Raw genomic sequence first — 25,440 nt, 5'->3', positions numbered from 1 at the left:
TGGAGGTTTTTGATCAAAACCTGTTTTTTTGTTTTACTGCTTTAAGTGGGATTTGAATAGAAGCTTGCTACTTAACGAATTTTCAAAAAACAATTGATTAAAGTTTTGTTTGTATATATTATTTTCTTAGGAAAAATGACAGAAAAATTGAGAAATTTTCAACCATTTTTCTCATTTTTTGCAGTTTTTCTTTTTTTAAGCTTACACAAGTTTCTTACCCACCCTATTATGATTTGTCCATTGTTTTGCGAGCTTTGCATTGCTCTTATTGCAAAGGAACCTCATTCGGTTTTATGTTTCCGTGTACTATTAAAAAACTCATTTAGTTTTTTTAGTTTTTTGTTCAATTTGTTTTTGAATGCCGTTTTTATTCTTCTTTAAATTTTTTATGGCATTTGTGAAGGTTTAGGGTTCACAATAGTTGTTCTAGTTGTTTAACGATAAGTATGGGCAATTTTCTCTTTCGAGTTGTTTCTGGAATTCTTCCGGCTATGTTTCTTAAGATCTGTTCTCACATTTTTATGATTTTTGAAGTCAAATTGGAGTAGTGATTTTGGTCACGCCGAATCAGGAAGTGGAGCGAAAAAGCGAGTGGTTTTGCGGCGTGAGTATTTTTGGCTTTAATTTTAAAGTAGAGTGTGAAAACGGTGTTTGAACAAAAATTCGCTTTCTCGCTAGTGGTTTTTAGTTCATATGCGTCAATTTCACTTTGATTTTTTACTTTTTTTCGATTTTTTAGATTGGTTTTTTTTTCTAAATGGTTTTTCCAATCCATTTATAGTTCATTCTAGGCCTAGTTTTTCGTTTGATTGAAATTTCCATTTCGCGATGGTGGTTTTTGTTCACATGCGGCATTTTGGCATTAATTTTCAGTTTTTTTTTTTTAATTTTTTTTATCTGATTTTTTTGGAAATGGTCCCAATTCATTCATTGTCCGTTCTAGGTCTGATTTTTTGTCTAGTAAATGGAAATTCTTTGTTTTGTACGCCAGGACTTGTACTGCTATGTTTTTTTAGTCCTCTCTATCATTGATTCTTGCGACCATGATTTTTCTTTCCAATTTCAGTGACTTCTACTGCTTTGCTGTTAAAATTTGTGTGCGTGACGTCATTTGTTCTGCTTTCAGGTCAATTGCGTGACCTCACTCAAAAAATGACTTCGGAACTCACTTAATGAATTTTAAATTTTAGGAACATTTACTAGTTAAAGATCAGTTGTGTTCATGTAAGTAGTGCCAAACGTATTTGCCCTAATGCGTATTAGAGTCTTTTTGATTTCGAATTTTAATTTTGAAAAAGTGTATTGGGGTTTTTATTTATAGAGCGCATGTGTCTCATAAAAATGACACTCCGGAGCTTACCCAAAAATTTTTGTGGTCTATTGAAGGGTTGAGGCCAATCTCTATCTTATTTCTATATTTGTTTCAATTCCATGGAAGGCCACAAGCGTCTTTCGCGGCTATTTTCTGACAATCTACCGGCTTTGTTTTTTTTTCTGTAAGAGGTCTCAACTTGGGTCACGCTTAATCAAAACTATTCTAAAAAGAATAAAGTAAGGTATTCGATTTCTGTTCTTTTAAATCAGTGATAAATCTGTCAATTTAGAGTTTTCACTGAAAAGATATTTATTAAATATCACAAATAAGTGGGATTTTTCTTAAGAGATAGAAAATTGAGTTCTAGATCGATGAAGTTGTAGTCTAACATAATTTTCCATTACCGTGTCAAAAAACCTGCCCGTCGCAGTTTAGTTTTGTGCTTTTTTGTCAATTATGCGGGGAGTGTACAGGTTTGTGTAACCACGTCAAATTTTTTTAAAGAAGGAATCAGAACAATTATTATACACACGTATAATTAGTGGACTAGTATGGCTACTCTGATCACAGCATTTTCTTTGTCATGGTTGCCTGTTTTGCTCTTAATAATAATAATAATAATAATAATAATAATAATAATAATAATAATAATAATAATAATAATAATAATAATAATAATAATAATAATAATAATAATAATAAATAATAATAATAATAATAATAATAATAATAATAATAATAATAATAATAATAATAATAATAATAATAATAATAATAATAATAATAATAATAATAATAATAATAATAATAATAATAATAATAATAATAATAATAATAATAAAATAATAATAATAATAATAATAATAATAATAATAATAATAATAATAATAATAATAATAATAATAATAATAATAATAATAATAATAATAATAATAATAATAATAATAATAATAATAATAATAATAATAATAATAATAATAATAATAATAAATAATAATAATAATAATAATAATAATGATAATAAAAATAATAATAATAATAATAATAATAATAATAATAATAATAATAATAATAATAATAATAATAATAATAATAATAATAATAATAATAATAATAATAATAATAATAATAATAATAATAATAATAATAATAATAATAATAATAATAATAATAATAATAATAATAATAATAATAATAATAATAATAATAATAATAATAATAATAATAATATAATAATAATAATAATAATAATAATAATAATAATAATAATAATAATAATAATAATAATAATAATAATAATAATAATAATAATAATAATAATAATAATAATAATAATAATAATAATAATAATAATAATAATAATAATAATAATAATAATAATAATAATAATAATAATAATAATAATAATAATAATAATAATAATAATAATAATAATAATAATAGTAATAATAATAATAATAATAATAATAATAATAGTAATAATAATAATAATAATAATAATAATAATAATAATAATAATAATAATAATAATAGTAATAATAATAATAATAATAATAATAATAATAATAATAATAATAATAATAATAATAATAATAATAATAATAATAATAATAAAAATAATAATAATAATAATAATAGTAATAATAATAATAATAATAATAATAATAATAATAATAATAATAATAATACTAATAATATTAATAATAATAATAATAATAGTAATAATAATAATAATAATAATAGTAATAATAATAATAATAATAATAATAATAATAATAATAATAATAATAATAATAATAATAATAATAATAATAATAATAATAATAATAATAATAATACTAATAATAATAATAATAATAATAATAATAATAATAATAATAATAATAATAATAATAATAATAATAATAATAATAATAATAATAATAATAATAATAATAATAATAACAAAGGATTTAGGATAAAGTAATCCACGGGTTCGCATAAAACCCTGTTATTGAGTTGTTCAAAATTTATTGTTATTTTCGTAAAGATGAGTTTCTTCAAGTCTCTACAGTTATTGCAGCCACACAAGAGACGCCAAGTGCAAGTTTGTGATTCGTTGTAGCGGGATATGAAGAACCGATTGTAGAGTTCCAGGAGTTTGCTCTTGTGCTCTCGATCAAGGAGGATATCATATTTGAAATAATCATTGAACAGATTTGTAAGGTGACAGGCTCGGTACCAAAAATCTGACTCACTCTTCTGCAACCGCCTTTGCTTACAGATAAAATTTCTAGTGACTTGGGCTCTCCGGGTTCCCACCTCAGCGAGAGTGACATGGCTTTGCCAGTCTATATCAACTTTTCCCGATAACATTTTTGCAAATAATAACACGACATGAAGTTCTTGATATAGAGACAGTGGCAAGATGTTGATTTTCTGAAGTTTTTCCTTGTATGAGAGGACGCTGTTGCTGTTCTTGAATATCCAGGCCATTGCTTTTCGTTGAACACTTTCAAGTAAAGTTAAATCGCCCTTTGATGGTTTCCACAAGGCCGCGCCATAGCTGACAATTGGCACGACGTAGCAAACATATGCATTTTTCCTGGTTGCAAAATTTGCCTCGCAAAGGTTTCGTTTTAGCAGAAGGAATACATTCAAGGCTTTTTCAGTTCTTTTCTTCGCGTGTAGTGTCCAGATTAAAGAGTCAGTAACAAAGAGGCCCAAATCTTTAATCGATTGAGTGGCTTCGAAGGTATAATTGGGCAGAGATATTTGGGCAGAGCCTTTAATACACAACAGCTTGTTTTTCGTAAGGTTCATTGACATCAGATTATCATCGCACCACCTCCACAGTTTTCTGACATCTATGTTGAGCGTCACAGGATTGGTCCCTACAATTTTGTAATCATCCGCATATCCAAAAGCCTTTGACATAACACAGGACGGCAAATCGTTTATGAAGACTTGGAAGAACAGCGGGCCCAGAATGGAACCTTGGGGGACGCCGCTAAAGACATCAAGTTCTTTTGAGGTTGTACTATTTATTCGCACTGTTTGTTTCCGATTTGACAGATAGCTTCGAAGCAGACTTAGGGAGTTTCCTCCGATGCCAAGCGCCGATAGTTTGTCTAAAAGTAGATCGTGAGAGACTTTGTCGAATGCCTTCTGGAAATCGATATAAAAGGTCGTGAGGTAGGAAGGGTTGGAGTCCAGGCAGCTGAAGATCTCATGCAAGTACTCTATTAGATTTGTTGTGGTCGATCGTTTAGGCCGAAAACCATGCTGTGCGGGATGTAAGGTTGAGTAGACTACTGGAATCAGTTTGTTGAAGATGAGCGTTTCTAGCAATTTTGACACTGCGAACAGAAGGCTGATAGGTCTGTAGTTAGAGGCGTCCTGTTTGTCACCATCTTTATAGATTGGTACAATTTCAGCTACTTTCTATTTAGTTGGGAAATGAGCTTTGCAAGCTATTAAATTGAAGAGTAGACAAAACGATTTTGGCAATGACTTGTGGAGGTTTTTTAAGAGCGCATTCCTTATCCTGTCTGGTCCTTTGGCTTTGTTTACATCAAGTTGCAGCAGTGAGCTCTGGATTTCTTCGGTGGTGAAGTAGACGTGGCTCAACTGAATTACAACGTTCTTGTTGTCTGTTTTGACTCTGTAAGGCATCTGTGTGAACACTGACTGGAAGTAGTCGTTAAACAGGTCGGCTTTAGCAACGTCAGTAGTAGCTGTTCGGTGATTCAGGAAGATTTCGGCGGGCACAGAACTTGACTTGGTGACAGACTTGAGATAGCGTTGTATGTCAGTAAACTTGCCATCTTGGAAGAGTCGAAGTTCATGCTCTTGTTGGTCGTGTTGAAGTGCTAGAGCAAGATTCGTTTGCACATGCCCGATTTTGAGTTTAGTTGTGGGCGTTGGTTTCCGTTGCTGCTTTAGTTGAAGGGTATTCAATTTTTTGATAAGGTGAGACGATCCATGACTGACCCAGGGCGCGAGTTCAGATCTGTGTTTTGTGATGATAGGTAAGAAATCTTGGAGGATTTCATAAAGCCATTGGTACCAAAGATCTAACAACAAGTCTACGTTGCTCAGACAGTAAGGAAGAAAAGGATGCTGAGCAATAAACCCGTTCATCTCGTTCCAATTAGCTTTGTTATATGCAAAGGCTCCAAAATCGAGCTTCTGCCTTGGTTTTGGCGGTTGTGTGTGTGATAGCTTGATAGCATAGAAGACCTTGGCGTGAAACGGCATATGATCGCTTCTGAACATGCTTCTAAAATGATGGTCATGAACAATGCTTGAAACAGTCTGGGGTTTGTTGCATAGGAAAATGTCCAACGACTTTCCATCTTGAGATCGAATTAGTTGTTGAAAGTTTAGGTCGCAGAGCTCGTTCAGTATTATCTGCTCGTCGGACAAAGTCGAGGTCATCGAAGGCCAGTGGGTACAGGTCAGATTTATATCCCCAGCAATGTATGAACAGACAGCTCCATATTCATATTGCTTGGACCTCAGAAAGGTCAAAAGTTGTGCGAAGTCAGCAACCGACCATGTGTAATGACTGTTGCGCGGCGCACTGTAAAGACAGCAGATTATGATAGGTTTGTTCATCAGCAACCGGATAACAACACATTCTTTGAAGCTTTAGACAATTTCACAACTTGGAATGTTTCGAGCAACAGCTATGAGTGCACCACCGTGTTTTGTAGCCCCCTTTGCACTTGGTCGGTCTTTTCGGTGTATTGTAAAGTTGGCGAGGAAGGTTGCACTGTCTTTGACACTTTCAGTAAGCCACGTTTCTGTAAGGCAAACGATTTGGTAATGATTTGCTACTGTTATGGCATTGGAGCAAGAGGTTCGTCGGTCATATTCGAGTATACTTCTGGCATTGTAGATAAGAATGTTGAGGAAGGTGGTTACTCAAAAGGACCCGTGGACTTCGGCTGTTTTCTCCTTGACCCATTTTGTGCCTCGCCGGATGAACAAATTTCCGTCACGAACTCGAAGATTCTTTGGTTCGGTGCCATCATTGATTAGTTCACGTCTTCGCATTGAAGCTTGGTTTTCACGATCATTTTCTTCTTTTGTTAGTTGTCGACTCAAAAACACAGGTTCGCCAAAGGTTTTCAGTTTTCTCGCAGAAAGTAAAATCATTCGTCTTTGATAGGCATTCGGAATCTTCAAAAGTATTGTTCTAGTTTTGCCCTCCTCGTGCCGCCCCAGCCGTATCACATCTCTAATATCCGCATTGACCTCGACGTGCGCCAGTAACTTCTGAACCTGGGCAAGATCATGTTCCTGACGTAGTCTAGCTTCTTTTTCGTTTGATTCAGGGATTCCACGTATTCGTATGCCGTCAATCTCTTCAACAGGTTTCGGCGGCGCTTCAGGTTTTGGAGTTGGTACAACAGTGGGGTCTGCTTCTATTTGGGGCTTGCTTGTGAGGAACGACTTGATCTCAGAGACAGCTTTCTTGAGGTCAGTCATTTCGCTCTCAAGGTTTTTCATTAGGTTTTTCTGGTGCTCTTTTACCGTCGCGTGCTCTTGAAGTGCATGTTCAATCTTTTCTTGGCGTTTGTATTCAACGCAGGCGTTACAAAGCAGTAGGTCATTTTTACCGAGGGCAAAGACTCCTTTCATTACCGTTTCACTTAGGCCTGTGCAGTTCTCTGTTAGGTGCATTCGACGTCCACAAAAGAAGCAGTCAAAAGAGCTTTCATTTTTCAGAATTGTCTCGGCACATGTAGAGCAACAATCGGAGATTAACTTCATTCGATGGCGGGTATTGTGTTTAGACATCTTCCAGGGGCTCAGAGCCAGAGACTCTATAAGCGCGCCTTAGAAGATTAACAGTTTAACAAATGAACAAGAACTAGTAGGGGATCAGAGCCAAAGACTCAATAAGTACGCCTACCTGATCTATTGTTTTCTTCGTTTGGCTTCCCGTCGTTCACCAGCCGATCGTCGCTTCGTACCACGTGTCTTGAAGATTCGCTTGATGTCAGTGTTGTAGTGTAGTACTGATGCCAGGCTTCGCCGTTCCACGTCTGGGTGTTGATGGAGCTCTCAGTATTCTGCTAATACCAACTCGTCGGTTCGTTCGGAGGCACTAATGATGTGCTTTGTCACGTCGATTACGTAATACTTTAGAGCCTTTACAAGTTTGTCAAAGATATGAGGCGCTCCTTCGCGTTGGCAGGTGACAACACAAAAGAGGTTGGCAATAGTCTTCAAGGTTTCGATCAATTCGTCAACCGTTTCAGGGGTGTTTTTCTTCCTGGGATGAGAGGTTAGAGTATTTTTCACAAGATTGTGCCAAAGAATAATGTTTCGGTTTCTCAAAGGAGCTGATGTAAGATAATCGTAACAATAGTTTGATGTGTTTGGGTCTAGGTTAATGCCAGGGAAAGAGTAAACAATGTCAGAAAGTTTCTCTTGTTCTGATGGTTTTAACTTGTTGATGGAATGATAAAGGGAACTTGCCGCAACTATTTTGATCATACGGATAGAGGTGAAAGATACAAATGATATAATATAAATTGAGAGGAACTAAGCTGGTTGAGGAAGGGTGTTGACTACAGTGTCGAGGTAGGACGTCCTGACAGTAGGTCCACCCAAAGATATCGTTAGAGACAATTGAAATATCCTCGTGATAAGCTTTTCCAGAAATCAATGAGACTGGGGGCCACCATGGCTGCCCCGCGTATTCATTTTAATAATCTATCTATTTAATAAACTCTCCAAACATTTTTTACTCTCCAAACATTTTTTAATCTGAGAAGAGCCGTCAAAATTACGTCTTAAAATGTGCGTATCCAGTGTTTTAAATTGAAAAAAATGTTTGGAGAGTTTACAGGTATAGAAATATACTATTTCGTGTCTCAGAATGAAAAACATTGCAACAAGTGTTCGACTAAAATTTTATAACAAAACCTAAAGGAAAAACTCCGTCTCTATGGAAATTTTTGTGGAATAGATTCAACGTTTTGAAGGTCATCAAAGTTTTGAAGAAATTTCCAAGATATGCTTTCGCTACTCTATAAGTAAAGCCAATTTTAGGTGCAAAACTTTTTCTTTCAAATTGTTTTGCGGTTTGTTTTTTGTTTCTTCTGGTTGCGCCAGAGATGTTGACTGCTTCAATGATTCTTACCAAAATTTAAAAAAGTTAAAACTAAACGACGAAATTCTGAATTCTTGAAAATGTAATCAAACAAATTTTAATTTGTCTATTTTGGTTGTATCTCAAAAAGTCTGCTCTGTGATTAATTCTACATGCTGATTTACAACAGTTTTCATAACAATTTTCATTATCTTTTTTTTTATGTCATCATCAGATAATAAATTTTGAGCATCAGGTAATAAGCTTCGGGAGAATTTATTAATTTAGAAAATTTTTATGAATGTTTTCGGGTTCTTGAAACTATAAAGATGTTCTTTCTATTCTTGATTTCTCGAATGAAAATATTCTTCGTAGTACAATGACATCGTCGGAGCTTACATCGTCGGCGAAGTTTACATATAATTTTTTTTTAATAATAGCCTTTTTTCCAGCATATGTGAACTTCTATTCACTGTCATGAACCTCTTGAACTTTCCGGATCTACTACTTATTTTGAGTAAATCGTAGAAGGTTGTAATGATAGTGAAACTTTATTTTCCTTATTTCGCTCTTTTATACGTTATCAAGACGCTTTAATCAAAAAATTAGAGTCACTATCTGATTAATTGTTCTACCTGTTGGCCTGTCCAGTACGTCCCAATGCACGATAACCCCAAGAAAAATTGAGCGATCATCAGAAAACATTGTTTTGTAAAAATTTCTCTCCTGAGTTTCTCTTAAAATTGGGAAAAAGAGTCATTTGCGGAATATAAACTGTTGTTTTTAGTGATTTAAACTGACCCTTCTTAAACTCAGTTGCTAATTGGGCTGAAAAACCGGATTGGTCGGTATTCAACCTTTTGCTTTTTTGCTTTATTGATCACCAACTTGTTAAAGGTAATACTTTTCCTAGTGAAAAATGTTACTAAGCCAGCAGCAGCAGTTAGAGTTCATAATTATTCTCAATATTTTTTCAAAAAATGTAAAAATTGAAGTCAGACACACTTTTTGTCACGATAAGTATCCACTTGTTTTGACACTATCGCAGATATGTAGTACGACACTTGTGTGGTAGATCTTGAATTGAAATCCAAGACCGTCCTTAAAGTTTCAAATTTCACAAGGTTTTTGAAACAAAAAATGTTGAGCTTTCCTTTGTAGAGTTTTCCCAAAATTTGGATTTCACAGACAATTTACGGAAGTTTACATTATTGAAGTAAAATTATCTTCTATGTCCTCAGATGGGTTTTTATGTCCCTGAATTTTGGTTATTTTTTGAGTTACTTGGAAAATTCCAAAAGTTCTTAATTGCTGATGAGCGATAAGTATAAATTGGCGTTCTGAACAATTTTGACCAGTTTCTACAATCTATTACCCGCTTGAGAGAGTTGAAACCATGGATTAATATTTGGTGATAAATATTATAATGAACTGAAATTTGAAAACAATCCATAATATTTATTAAATTCAACTTTTTTGAATTTTTCAGTTTTCATAAATGTATTTTTGAAATACTGTCACATTCCTCTAGTGTTGCACTGGTCGTTGGTTAACAAAATGGTTTGTCGTATATTGTTTGCTGATGTCTATTTGATACACCAAGCTGCATGCATGGAGTATTTATAGAGTTCTTATAGATTCTACAGTTATTTTTTGTTTTTATATTTTTTGTTTTGCAGCCTGGACCATAGTAACATCAAAAATCAGCGCTGAATCATAATATTTCTCTGTTTTTTTTTACTATGAACAGATTATGATCATGTCACTTTTTACACTGTTCAGACAAAAAATCATAGTAAAAAACCGGCTCTCTGCGTTTAGCAGTCAACAACTTTTAATGTGTGTTTCGACAACAATTAAGTTGTTTCTGTTTCGTAAGTACTGCTATTATAAAAGGGAGGTTCGTTTAGCAATGCATTAACTATTATTAAATTACAGAGGATTATAAAGTTCAATCGAAATCAGAGCAGGCCGCATAGTAGTTATAGTTATTGTCTGCGTGTTGGTGAACTTGTTTTTTTTAATTTACATTAGAAAACAAATAACAAACAATGATATTTCTTTATAGTTCCAATTCAAAATTTTCATTTTAATTGCTCAATGATGATTTGACGTCACATTGTATTTAGGTAATTTCCGGTCAAGTACTGATAACTGCCTTTATCAAAATAAAGCCAGTCTTTTTTGAACTGGTCATTGAGCCCAACATCAAGTGGACTTTTAACTGCAGTCATTGGACGCTATTTTCTTTGAACATCCGTTTTCATCGAGAGGGCTTCACCCGGAAAAATTATTTTTCTGAAGGTTCACAGATTCATAGTTTTTGACATTACCAGCAATTTTGTTTTAATATAAATGAAGACTGTGTAATGTAAAGTAATGTGATTTCAGCTATCAGTTTTGATTTTAAAAAAATATTGAATTTCTATTAAAAATATGAGCAGTGTTTTTATTTTTTTATTGTAGCTGAAACAAATCTAAAGAAAATGATTGCGTATTGTAGTTGAACAGACCTTGAAATATGTCTGCTGATAGTATTACAAATCATAGATCTTGAAAATGATACTGTGCATAATTTTTAGGAGACATTGCTAGTTTTATTGCTGGTTTTATTTCCATAGAAGAATAGCTTTTTCTTTGAAAAGAGTTTTACAAATACCGAATTAAATCGAATAGAAAATATAGAAAATTATCAAAAGTAGTATAAGTAAATGACGTGCATCAATACTAGGGCGAGGGGGGGGGGGGGGGGGGGGAGAGGGGGGGTCACGTACTGTAAAAAAACGACCCCCTCTAAATCCCCCCCCCCCCCCCCCCCCAGTAGTGATACACATCATTTACTTATACTACTATCAAGTAAACGTATGTGTCATACAAAGACTTTCAGAAATGCTTTGAGAAATTAGCTTTCAATTCAATCAATTCCAGAGTTCGGCAGTTTTCAGAGATTGCTGTTTTACTTGACCTGTATCTTCATTAAATACATTTTTTGTAGACACATTTCCTTGTTTTTTTCCCTCAATTTGAGCAAAATATGAAACTAGCAAAAAATCACGGAGACGAAATCGTAAGTAAGTTGGAAATGCCATGTCTGAATCTTTTTTCTTTCAGCACTAAATCCAATATCAACTGATCGGTCCCGTAAATGGTGTGGAAAGATATACTTTCGTTCGAGCAACATTTCTCCAAAGCGCGTTTACTAGAAGCACGTCTATAGAAACTTTTCCTCTTAAACCATCGGTAGCAAATCTGTGTATGGAAGTCCTTGTGGTGAAATAATTCTCTTCCTTGTCCATCGAAGCAATCGGTGGCCAAAGTTATCCCAGAGTTTGCCAGGCACAGTCCGAGAAAAACGTCATCGGAGTGGGAGCTAAAATCCTCACTTTGACATTTCGTTCTATTTTCGAACCCATCTTCAACCAGTCTTTCCAGAGCTCTATTTCCAAAAGCATAACCTGCGCCACCTTGTAAATATCCCTCTTTACTGAGCCCATTTTTCATAACTTTTCCGTAAAATTCTAATCTCTTTGAGTCTTTCTTGAACAAGAATTTTCGTAAATTGTCCATAATTACATACGTATCGTCATCAGCTTTGAAAAACCAATCAAATTTGTTCAGGTATTTTGAGTATAGCATTTCCATTCCTTTTCTTGTTTTGGCCCAAACTTCGCCAAATCCTGTTCGGTTTGTAACTTTAATAGTAGGAAATATCGGGTCATTTTCGTCGCTTAAGAACAATGTTTTGTTGCAAAGTTTTGACCATGTTTTTTTCACATATTTGGCTCGACCTTGAAGGTTTCTAGAACAAGTATGAACAACACATAAAATACTCAAATCTCGCCACGAATAAGCTCCATTCGGATTTGGGTTAGTTTTTTTGACCGAGTTTTCTTCAGCCGAAATATCATTGAAGTTCGTATTAAAGCTAAAGAAAACGGCTGGAAGAGGAAGAACATTATTTTCAAGCAAAGGAACAACTATCAATTCTGTAAGACAAATTAAAGTCAGCGCTATGATAAATTTTCTTCTCACTCTTATTTGATTTTTGTACATTTCTAGCTGGTTTATAAAGCTGGCTTTTTTAGTTCTATCTGGCTTTTTATGAAGTAGCGTTTTAAGCGTTTAGCATGAACAGCATAACAGCCACTTCAATGTTTCGTTCGGCTTCAGAAGTTTGTAAAAGTTTGTTAAGATTTTGTTTTTACTCTTTTACAAACTTTATAAGCCGTTTCATGATGCCGCACGTTAAGTTACCTCGCCGAAGTATTTTTCGTGCACGCAATATGATTCTATAGCATTTGTGTCTAGATAAAATATTCTTAATATTCAAAACAGTTTGCGTTAGCCGTTACACCTCAGCAGATTATGATGAAGAAATTAATTGTATAAAGATATTAAGAATAAGCATTTACATCTCCTCCGATTATTTCAGCTCCTTTTTTTGGATTCCAAAATATGATTTCAGAGAATATATCCAGGTTGCTAAGTATATACATCCTTTCAAATAAATTGATTAAAACGTAAATTAATAATTTTTTTTATTATGATGAAACACTCAAGAAAGCTTAAATTTGCTATTCATCAATAATATCTAATCTACGGTGGTCTAAATTGTCATTGTTTTGTTCCGACCCCTCTTGAGGGCGGGGGGGAGGAACTATATACTCAAATGTGTTTTTTTTTGTTCAGACAATTTTGGCCGATCGATATATTTATCGTAGAGAGTTGAGACTAGTATTATTAGAAAGCTTGTCCAGCGTAGAATATGGAATTAAAAAGATTTTTTTGATTTTCGATTTTCACAGGGAGTTATCGAGGTTTAAACTTTTGAGAAAATAGAGTGAATTCCCTTGATTTTTTTTTACATTTTCCGGAGTTTTGGACTAATTTCGCTAATTTTGCTGAAATTTGTTATTTTTTTAATTTTGATTGTTGTGGGTGTTGTTAATTTTGATTTTTAAAGACAAAAGATGCTGTCGGCTATTTTAAATTTTTTTGTGAATAATTCTGGCTAAATTTTTCAAAATTCTGACTTTTTCATCAAAAACAGCACAAAATAAGTTTATTTAATCCACTTTGATTAAATTCGCAGGAAGTACAAACCCCAAAAACCGCTCACACAATTTTTGTGGACTCAAAAGGGGCCATTTCTACTTCAACTTCCGTTGTGAGTGCTCCGTAATTAAAACTTTGTCGTTTCTTGCTAACTTTACTCGTTTTTTTATCAAAAACGCAGCGTTTATTTTGACTTTTATCAAACAAAAAATCTATATCGATAACATTCGAAAAATTAAATAATCTTAATGGACAAAAGGCATTAGGAAGACTGGTTTTGGACTAATCTTGGACTGTTACAATCCAAAAATCTTCGGATTGTAATCAGTCGGTCTTTTTTATAAAAAAAATTCGACCTTTTTTCTATATTAATTAAATCACACAACATTTCAAATCAAGGGTCACTAGTGATAGATCCAATTTGCTTCCTAATTAGCTTCATAATTTCGTATCTAGTTAATAATTTGAACAATTATGGTCGTTTTGACTTTAAAAACAAATTTGATTTTTAAATAAATAATGCCTTATTGAACTTTGCCTCCATATTTCTCTTAATTTGGTCAACTTGTAGCTTAGTGTCAGCAATGAAAGAATGCTTCTTTTTTCTACCAAATTCAATTTCAATCTTTTTTGCGGTTTTGCACCTTAAGTTTACGGTTTTCTGGTTTTGATACTACTAGATTTCACAATATTTTTTTTCATGTACTTGCCCTTGACCATTTTTCACGTTTTCTAATTTTGTCACATTATCACGTTATTGGCAGTTCATATATTACATTATTGTCATCCAAAATAATGCACAATCGATACTATTAAAATCCTTATGGAAAAAGACTCTGGTTTTAACGGGTTCGACAATACTTTGTCGAAGAATTTAAATGAGTTTTTTATTTTTGTCTTTAACTGTCGTTTTTACTTTGTCTTTTTAGTCATATGAAATTTCCTGTACAATGAACCGGTTTCACTGGCTTTTCATGAAAAATAGATGGGCCGATTTTCTGATATTAAGAAATAGCTGATGTCTTTTCTGACTTTGAAGGCAATTGTTTTCCAAAGTAAAAAACACTTTTTAACTTCGCAATTTTTGTTCCTTTTATTGTCTGTTTTTTACCTAGTCTCGTTAATTAAAAGCCAAATATGACAATATTGCTGTCAAGGGAAGGTGTCAAAGAGATGGGTGTCACAAAATCTATTGTTTTTAAATCGTTCCTGTCGTCGACACGGGTTTTTCACACAAAAAAAAGTAAATTTTTAATTTTTGTCATGTTTTACGGCTTTTTTGTAGACGTATGTAATATTCTGGATATTTTCAGGTCTCAGTGGCTTCCTTTGAAAGGATGAATGAACCTATGCAGTTTTTTCATTTTGTAATTAATGGCTTTTATGTCTTTGGAAATAATTTTTTTTTCGAAATAAAACAAGTATTACTTAATTTTGCTTTTTTTTTCTTTTTTGTCTCCTTGTTATCCGGTTTTATTAAAGAGAGGTCACATAATACAATATCGATGCTTGGAAAGGGTGCGATCGAGCATAATTTGAGGGCCAAATTCTGGCTTTACGGCTTGGAAGGCGTTTTCTGGCAAAATTTAACTGATTTTTTGTTTGTTGTCTATTTGTTGTTCTTTTTGTAACCGCATAAAAATTGAATATCAACAGTCCGTAATTCCCATCATTAGAAAAACTGGTAATCGTATACCTATGGGATGTTTTAGTGGATTTCTAATGGTTTTCATTACTTTGAAATAAATTGTTTTTAAAAATAAGCGAATTTTTCAAATTTTTTGTTTTTGTTCTTTGTCTAACTGTTATCAAGCCTTATTATGGACTGGTCCCATAACTTTTCTGGTGAATTGCAAGTTATTTTGTTTAGTTTTAGTTTTATCTGACGTTATTTTGACTTTGTTATTGAATATTAGTTTTTAAAACTGACATAAATTTTTTGATGTAATTATGTTTGTTTTTGTTGTTTGATTTTGCTGTTCGTCTTGACTCGCTTTCTTATTATTGGCATTTCGTTCATACAGTTTTTTTTTAAATACTTGAATTTTTGGGGTTTTCTATCTGTTCCTCATTTGGTAGACAGTTATGCCAAAATTGTGGATGAGCGGGATCGGAACCTTTGTGCGATCGCACATTACCGAGCCTTCTTTCTTTGCAGACAGAAAAATTGTTAGTATTTTTTCAATTCAATTTCAAGTGTTTCGGTTTACATTGAAAATTGACTGATCAGTTTTATATCATTGCGCTATTTAAAAAAAACGAGAAATTTCGCGAAATTAGCATTGCTGACTTTATGTCGTGTTATTTTGTTATGAAAATTGATTCAACTTTTCTGCAATTCTGCAACTTTGAAGAACAAATATTTTAAATGTCAAGCTATGTGCCTCAAAGGTCCCCATAGAAACTCGAATTAAGATCAATGACCAATATTTTTTGAATGGAAGGGTTTTTTAGAAGAGCATTATTTGGAGTATAACTGGGCCGCTATCATAGTAGATCCCGTTGAACGAGCAGAAAAGTGATAATTGTAGCGAGCTTAGTGGCTTTTGTTCGTTTTGATTTACGTAAAATAATTTGTGCTCTCTGAAAATTAAAACACTGAAGTAGCTTGAAAAACTACCGCTTTCAACTCAGGATTTTTTTAATCTTGCAATACCTTGATAGATTTTTGCAAGATGCATTGTTACAATGTAAATCTTGCAAGATATATCGAATACTTGATGCGAAATTCTACTGATAGATCGTCTTGTAAGACCTTCCAAGTCTAGTAACATCTTGCAAGTATGCAAATAATTAGAAGGAAGAACAATCTCGAGCAGGACCAGCATGGGACGAGAACATTTTTTTCAGTTCAATTTTGTTATGATGACAAATATATAGTAGCGAAAAGACGGCTCGTGCGAGACTGTACGTAGCACATAATGTTCCAAAATATCTGTAACGGTCGCAAAAATTCTTTTAAACTCAGAGAAACCGTTGGGATTATCCGCAAGCAACTTGTATGCAATTGGAAAAATTACATCAAAAAATATGCCGCCTTTTTTTGGCAGACAAAAACAAAAACTCTTTGCAAAAATATAGAAAGTTAAGTGTAGTACAATTTGAGACACATAGACACGGAAAACCATACAAGCCAACACACACCACAAATGTTACAAAAAACACCAACACAAAAAAGCTTTTGAAATTTTTCTTTTTGACATTTGGTCAATGCTTAAGGTTCTCCACTGTTTATAAGGTCTTCTCTTTTTTCTAGAGAAATCTACACATTGATTTTTTGGGGAGTTGTAATGCTAAATTTAATTTTGACACTAAAATTTGAAATGTAACTTTTCCGAGAAATTTTCTTTTAAATTTTTTCGAGAAATTTTTGTTATTTTTGATACTTCATGAGCATAATGGGACAATTATTTCTTAATCTTTTCTCATCCTTCTTCGTTGTTTGCCTAAGTCCTCATTGGTGAAAAACTAGGCATGTATTACTTGAAGCAATTGTATTGTTATTTATAAAATTGACAATAAAAATTGAAATGAACTTTTTGAGGCTTTTAGAAATGAGTTTTTGAGTCACTTTTGACTTTTCAGTAGCATAATGGGAAAAATTCGTCGTCTCGGAGACGTGTTATAAAAGAGATCTGAAGGCACACAGATTTGTTAATGGACATCTTTGGGGCCGCAATTTGTACCAAATATTCAGTTTTTTTTATGGCTTCCGACATTTTTTGCATTCTGCCTCTGTGACTAACTTTTAAGGAACTAACTCCATCTTACTAAATCTCTCTTCCGTCTTGTTCATAAACCGTTTGCCACAGAAATTTTATACAAGCGCACACACATTTGTAACGCGCACATACAAACAAAACACAAATAAAAACCCCGGCATCAAAAAAAATTTAGATGCTCTTTTTGGCATCTGATCTTTACTCAAGTATCGTCGCAATTCAATTAGTTCCTGACTTGTTCCTGGAAATTCAGGTAAGGACTTTTTGAGGCAATTTTTCTGGTAGTCATTAAATTACATAAAATTTGAAACGAATATATCAAGTTTAGCGAAAATTTTTGTAATTTTTTATAATTCATGAGCATAAATGAAAAAATCGTTTTTAAAAAAAGGGTGGCAGTAGGATTGCCATCTAAAATTAAGAAACGGTTTTTTTTCTTTATGATAATTAATATCGCAAATGTTACGGCACTTTTTATTTTTGATAAATTTCTGACAGTTTTTGAACTCTAATTGTGTCTATACCTAATTGTACCTATACGTAAAGGAACGTTGAAATCTGTCCCTAAAAGTTCTCAATAAGTGCCCTTGAGGAAAATTGGTTATGAGTTAATTTTATGTTTTGGCCTTTTCACTATCTTAAATAGGAGTATTTTTAAAGAAATGGGAAATTTTGATTTTTACTGAACTGAAAAGAAAATTATATTCTTTTTTTCAAAAGTAAACTTTGTTCTTCATATTAAGAGTTTCACAATGAAAAACATTTTGCTTTTACAATTTACAAGAGCAATCTAACCTAACCTGACAAAATAAAGAGTACACAAAATAGATGAAAGATTTCCATCGTCACTTTTCAGTAGTGATTTTGATTGATTTAATGTCCATTTCATGAAATGGTTCTTTCATGTCTCCTAGCTTTTGAAGAAAGTTAATTGGTTAGTTTTTTCAGATAAGAATAGTTTTTCCTATCCAAAAGCTCTCGAGTTTTGAAAAAGAATACATTTTTCTCCTTTTAGTTTTTTGTTTTCAAATTTGGTTTTTGCTATTCTGAGAACTCTTATTTTCCTGAAGTCTTCGATTACCCATAAAATTTAATTGACTGCAAAATGGTGATTGTCTTTTTTCTCTGCGGGGCGTTATACAGTTATATATAATCCCTTCCCCCATTCTGAAAAATGTTGGAACATTGAAACATCAATGTTGTATTTTCTGCTTAAAATAGAAAAGAATAAAGCAATGAAAGGGAAAATAAAAATGTTGCTTTGCAAAAAAGAATTTTGAAATTGACAAATTTCAATTACTTGTTGCTTACCTTACAAGTAGTGATATGAAATCACAGAAGTTTTCAGAGAAATTTCATTTGAAAATTTTAATACGGAGATCTCAAAAAGTAAAGGAAAAAATCAAAGTTTTTAGAAAGTTCTCAATTTGTATTTGGTGTGTTTGTGTTTTTCTTATGAACAATTTGTATTGCACAACAAAAAATTAACGGTTTACTTGAATGCTGGACAGGTTAAGTTGTTCTGTAATAAAATACATATCTAATATATCTTTGATTCAAAATGTCTTTTAAAACACAGCGAACTATCTTGCAAAGTTTGTGCTCAAAAAGAAGGCTAATGCGTCTCTACCCGAGTCGAGATTTGGTCAAAAATAATGTATGATTAACGGTGAATAGCGATGAAAAATAGCTCGCATTTTTTAGCGTTGAATTTTTGTAAGATTTGCGGTTTTTAGCTGTGAATTTTTTTCACCGAATTCACCGGATTGCTTACGAAAAGAAACTGCCGTACACAGGTTCGCACCACTCACCTCTTGCTTGTCAACAACTTCTGATTCTACTGCGCCATCTGTCACTTACTTCAATGATATTTCCTGTGAGTTTAAGATAAGCGTTGAAATTAGCTGTGAATATTTGTAAGTTTTGCGATTTTAGCGGTGAAAAGTTGTTTTCACCGCAGTCTGCTGGTAGCGGCGATTTTTTTTCTCCGCATTCTGCTGGTAGCACTGAAAATTTTTTTACCGCATTTTGTTGTTAGCGATGAAAAATTTTCCTTCACCGCTTAAGCGGTGAAAAAACATTTTTCACCGCTTAAAATTTTTTTTTCACCTCTTTCATCGCATTGAGCGCAAATCTTAGCCCTTTTTACTCAAGTTTACCGCCAATCTTACTTCCCTTAGCGAATTTTAGCGGTGACACCTCGACTTGGGTAGCCACCAATCAGAGATGAGCTATATCAAAACAAACTTGCAGAAATGCTTCAAGATAAAGATTTGTCTTTCAAGATAGCCATTGTCTTGCAAGATCTTGCAAGATAGCCATTTGTTGCAAGAATCTTGCAAGATAACCACCTGCTTGATAACCATCTGGTGGAAAACGCTTTTGAAAATTAGAAACTTCACTCGGTTTTTCTAATTATTCTTATCAGTAGATAAACGTTGCAACTTGAAGATTCAATATGTTGCAGACTTATTATTGCAACAGATAACTCGTTTTGATAAAATACATAGAAGTTAACCGAATTTAACTTGAACTGCCGAGGACCAAAATATGTTTACTTAGTTTGCTGTTGCTAGAAGACCTATAATCAACAACAATTGCTTTCTTAATATGTTTTTCATCAATATGTTTTTGGAGCGATAAATTTCTTTTATCTGAAATTTCTTTTATTTCTTTTGTCTGTCAACAGTATATTTTTTATGCAAATTGCTTTAATCATAAATTACTTATGTTTGATATTTGCTTAGCAGCTTTTGATTTGATTTTAATTACGGAAAAAAACGCTGAAACAATAAAGAAAAGACTTATTCAAGATTTGTCTTTAGGCTCTGGTATTTTCTGGACATTTTAGTCTGTAATAATATGCGGGCTTTGGAAATGAAATAATTGCAGGTTTTTTTAAACCCTGAAGGCTAACATTGCTCAGTAGTTTCTTTCTTTTCAAAAAGCTGTTTCTTGTTCGAATGTTGAACTCATAGTTTCTGATTTATAAAAAGAAATTTATTTAATAAGAGCAGCATCTATTTTTTGGCTGATAACCACAATGAAATTTTGTGCAGTCAACCAACCCCCCCCCCCCCCCTCCGTGCATGATACACACAGCAGTCTCCATTTGTTCTGCTCTGCTTTATACTCGACTGCTCTTTTTGTGATCAATCGAAGTTCAGAGGAGATGAAATTGTGAGCCAATTGGACTTTTTGAATCGACCTATCCTTGTATTGAGAACATAATCCAGCATCAATTGTTCGGTACCGTAAACATTGTGGAAAGAAATAGTCTCATTTGAACAACACTTCTCAAGCGCTTCTTTATTCGACGCATATTTGTAGAAATTTTTCCTCTTCAACCACCTATAAGTCATCTGGGTGTGAAAATCTTTCTGATGGAACAATTCCCGACCTTCTTCGTCGACAACATCGTTTCCCAAAGTTATCCCAGAATCTGCCAAGCATAATCCCAAGACAATATCATCGGAATGGGTACTGTAGTTTTCTACCGGACATCTTTCCCCATTTTGGAAGCCGACCTCGACCAGCTGTTTGAGAGCTGCAGGTCCGAAGGCATAACCCGCTCCCCCTTGTAAATAACCCTCTATACTTCGCCCATTTGTCATAACTTTTCCGTAAAATTTGAGTTTTTTTCGATCTTTTTTGAACAAAAATTTTCGTAAATTGTCCATAATTACATACGTGTCATCATCAGCTTTGAAGAACCAATCAAATTTGTTCAGGTATTTTGAGTATAGCAATTCCATGCCTTTCCTTGTCTTGGCCCAGACTTCGTAGTATCCCGTTCGATTTGTAACTTTAATTGCTGGAAATTTCGGATCATTTTCGTCGCTTAAGAACAATGTTTTGTTGCAAAGTTTCGACCATGTTTTTTTCACATACTTCGATCTCGTTTGAAGGTTTCTAGAACAAGTATGAACAACACATAAAATATTCACATCTCGCCATGTGTAAGTTGGTTTAAACTTTGTGTGAAATGTACCAACGAAATTCTCATCAATTTTTGCAGAATCTTTACGAAAATTATCAAAGCCAGAGAAAATCGAAGGAAGTGGAAAAGTATAAATTTCGAATACAATCAGAATAATGAATTCCGATGAGATAATTACAGACAATAAAGCAATGAATTTTCGGTTCGTTATCAATTGCTTAACAAAATTCATTATTGTTCTGGTTAACTAAAAATTATTTACTAATTTTCATCGAAAACGTGATAATGTTTCGTAACGGTGTACTGTGACTCATAGTTTTTTTGTTTGCGTCATACAAAAATTGATTAACAATTAATTCACAAAATACGTAATAATATAGTGACCATAAGTAGTGGAAAATTCGACACAAAAAAGAGTGATGTTAAATATTTTATGATTAAGTGTACGTGTTTCAATGATCTTCAAACCACCTTTTTTTCCAAATTGATCAAAACGTTTATATAGTCTTTTTTAGTCCTGTAATGGGAACGGAAATTTCTAAGCAGTTGTGAGAAAAATTGGTCGTATTTGAAGTTCGTATTTGCAAAGATTGTTGAGCAAAATGTTTTTTTTTCTTAAAAGTGGCGCGGACCTGGCTTTAAAAGTATATCAACTAACGCTAAAAACAGCTGCTGAAAGCAGTCGAAATATGAATAAATGTTCAATCCCAAACATAAGCAAACTCTAATGCCTAATTGTTTTCTAGAATTTAAAGATGAAATCTATATTTTTGAAACACACACTACATAACAATAACAAGAAATATTGAAGTAAACTAGCATCAAAAAATGCGCGCAAAATTAAGAAATTGAGATTTTTTCAATTTAGTGTCGCCATGGCCTTTGAATTCTTTAACTAGGCTTTGTAAATATACGATTGCATCAGGTCACTCACAGGAGGACTGAAAAGATTAATGGCGCATGTCGGGCGAGTCAATTGTCCACAGAGAAGCCACAAAAATGTGTACCTCTATTTTTTGTTGTTCCTGATCTGGGTGACAAGCCCTGTAAAAACTTCTTTGAAAAAGTAATTATTGTCAGCGATTTCTTAATATGCATGGATAGCAATTGACCATATGGCTCTAACATGGTCTTCACCTAATGCGGCTACAGGTTTTAAGGTTTTAATATCCGAGTTAGAGGCTTAAAAAACGGTTCTGAAATGCACAAAATTACTGAAAATTTTAAATATTTTTTTGAATTTTTTTCACATTGAGTTTATTTTGATATTAAGTTAATCTGAAACTTATATTTGTGTTTTTAAAAATAATGGTCAAATTTTAGAAAATATACAACAAAACATTGAAAATCCAATTGAAAATGGTTCTCAACAATCAGCATTTTATGTTTAATTTGTTACAATGCTGTTGATATCTAAGATGTTTTTATAGTGAATTTTGCAAAATTTTTAATGCAATCTTTTCAATTCTCTTTAATTTTTGTTAACTTTGCTGTCTTTTGCACAGCTACGTGCAAAAGACTTCAAAAACAAATAGTTATCTTGAAAGATGCTGCAAGACAATTTTGAGCGCCGTTTCTGAACTCATTTTGATGATGGTTATCTTGAGGTTGCAAACTTGAAGAACTCTGTCGAAAATTTCAACGGGATCAAAAAACATGCGACATGTTTACTTAAATTTGCAGAATCAATATGGAAACTGTTTTTTACCAAATTCAATTTTTAAAGCCGGATTTTCGCTAGAAAAAGCCAAGAAACCCAAACTATGAAGCATTTAACGCATCAATGTACTTGAAAAGGTAACCAAAAAAAGTTTTCCTTTCTAAAAAATCTAATGTGCAAGACTGAATATTTCATTTTTCCAGATAAAATTTTATTATGATTGAAGTCTTAAAGTCTGGACAAATTTTTCTTAACGATATCTACTCTTCCCTTTGAAAATTTTCCTAAAGCAACACTTTTAATTGAACTCTGATTTATAGATAGGCGTTATTGTACGCTTTTTCTCAATCAATAAACGTTTTTCATTTTGGCTCGAGTTTTCAACTCAAACGAGAGTTTTATTTGGAATCTGAAACGTGTAAATTAAAATAACTATTTTAATGTTACGCAATAGAAATTTCATAAATGAAAAATTTTTTAAAGAATATTCCAAAGAATATTAGATGTAAAGTTCTTTCCCAGAAAAGTTTATCCAATTTTAATACTGATGTGATTGATTTTTTTTACTTTTTAAATTAATTTATCTTTAGCATTACTATTTAACTTTCTATTTTTTATGTCGTTGCTACATGATGTTGATTCACACAAAATTTCTCTTACAGATATTAGCCTCACACACAACTGAGAGTGCTCCTACAAAAAGTTTTGTTAGGTATCTTTAGGGCTAATTTCTCGATTCAATTTTTTTCGTTTGACAGAATTGACTTAGAAGAAAACTTCACAATCACGTCATTGACGTTTTTTCATTGAAGCTATAGTAGACTACTTTGAGTACAAATACAGGGAAAAAAGCCAAGTCTTTTATTTTTGTTGCTTCAATTTAGCTAAATATACGAATGTATGTGCTACTGTGCGATTCAACTTTACCTAAATTTCAGTTTTGAAGCGTGTCAAGTTTAACTTAAATTGTTAAGGTTCCGCTCAAAAAATATGATAAGTTTATGTTATTTAAATGAACGGTTGAATCAGTGTCAGAATAAAAATATAACAAAACAGTGTATGAAACTCTGACTTGATTTCTTTTAGTTGCTGGTATCAACTGACGATCAGGATATAGAAATAATCACAGAAATCTTGCGTTGTTTCGCAGGAAAACTTTGCAAAAATGTTTAGGTAATTTCACCGTCCCTGGTTGACTCCATAATAAAAGTCACAAAATTACAAGTTTCTTCTATGACGTCTACAAGAAGTTGTAGGCATAAATGTTTTATGAGAGGCAAATTGTAAAAATTTAAATATCCTTGGGTTATTTGAAATGCATTGAAAAACGACGCTAATGTTTCGTTTCGAAGAATGGCAAGCCAAAAACTTTGAAAAACCGAGTAATGAGTAAGGGAGCTTTTAATGGAAAATTTATAGAACTACTTATAGAACTTCATAATTGATGAAACAATTGAAAAATTGGAAGAAAAAACTCAGCATTTTTTAAACATGTTAGGGTAAAGTTATGGTAAATTTACCACTTCAACTTCATTTTAGTTGCTGTATGTGTTTGTGATTAAGTTTGTATGCGTATGTTGCAATCTATGAATTGCAAAGTAAACAAAAAAGCCGGCATTTGGGCAAATTTTTAAGATCCGAAAAAAACTCAGCTTTCCGTCCTTTAAAAATCCCTATTTGTTCGGTGTGTGTCCCCTTTTTAATCACATCAAAAACCCAAATTATTAGTTATAATTGGTGCTAGTTAGCTCACTTCATCTTAGCAAACTCAAACCTGATAAAACTTGACGTGTGTAAAAACCAGGCCAACATTTTGCAAAAGTGTTTTGTTGTTTGCTTTTGTAAAAGTGTATCTTTTGCTTATTTAAGTTTAAGTCGCACTTTTAGCTGCTCCGATAACAAAAGACCTGTCAATCACAGATATGAAGAGGGCCAATTTTGTTTGTAAACAAGAGCACTGACTTCACATGAAAATTGACCAGATTGGCTGTTGCTCTAATTGCACCGCGCTGTGTTAATTAACCGAACTCAATTTTAGCCGAAATTTAGAAAATGTGCACAGTTGTTGCAAGCGCAATGAACGAAATTCTTGTGGCTGGAAAAACCGAAAAATTTTATTTATGATTGTTTTTGTCTAAACTAAGAGTTTGCCTTATAGTTTTGTTTTAAACAAAACTTGTACATTTCAATCTAATGGACAGTTGATTTAAACTAAATCTCCGATTTGTGATTTCATAAATTCTGAAGTTTATAACCTAGTTTTAAAAAGTTAAAGAAACTGTTACAGATTTGTTACTGTATCAACAAATGATTTTGGATTTCGAACTCCAAGTTAACATGTAAAAACAACAATGGAGCAAATAACTCAGAAACAAAAAAAATGAAGTTTTAACTTCGAGGTCTATTATAAAATGCCACCTAATTGAATAATGGGATGTTATACGACGATGAAATTTCTGCTTTTTCACCAATCGGCCGATTGAGATTGCATGGCCTTTTGCAGCCGAGGGGGTGGCTTTCGTATCCATACTGGTTAAGTGTTCTCTAATTACCTGTGCAAATTAGGTGAGCTAATGAACGCCTTGACACAACTGCGACAACCACTCTAAAATATCATTTTTAGATCTATTTAATATGTTCTAATTAGATTTATTGACTTCA

At 32.6% G+C, this 25,440-nt stretch overlaps 2 protein-coding genes across 6 annotated transcripts in view; one reads left to right on the top strand and one right to left on the bottom strand.

The window, feature by feature from the left end:
• Nucleotides 1-25,440, top strand: part of LOC142355909 (uncharacterized) — a 136,440-nt gene that overhangs the window by 50,937 nt on the left and 60,063 nt on the right. The gene's annotated exons all lie outside the window — the stretch shown is intronic.
• Nucleotides 19,963-25,378, bottom strand: LOC142355981 (glycoprotein-N-acetylgalactosamine 3-beta-galactosyltransferase 1-like). Its single transcript, XM_075407982.1, has 2 exons — nt 25,332-25,378; nt 19,963-21,091 (listed from the first exon to the last, which is right to left on the bottom strand). The coding sequence occupies exon 2, from the start codon at nt 20,932-20,934 to the stop codon at nt 20,332-20,334; it is 603 nt and encodes a 200-aa protein (XP_075264097.1). The 5' UTR covers nt 20,935-21,091; nt 25,332-25,378; the 3' UTR covers nt 19,963-20,331.

Source organism: Convolutriloba macropyga, chromosome 2 (assembly GCF_964194025.1).
Source record: "Convolutriloba macropyga chromosome 2, txConMacr16.3, whole genome shotgun sequence".
Lineage (NCBI taxonomy): Eukaryota > Metazoa > Xenacoelomorpha > Acoela > Convolutidae > Convolutriloba > Convolutriloba macropyga.
The sequence above is the reverse complement of the archived record's forward strand: the minus strand, read 5'-3'. Positions and strand labels throughout refer to the sequence as shown.

What these genes read in the sequence shown, in the direction of transcription:
- LOC142355981 (XM_075407982.1), bottom strand. Translation starts at nt 20,934, where the DNA reads ATGGAATTGCTATACTCAAAATACCTGAACAAATTTGATTGGTTCTTC.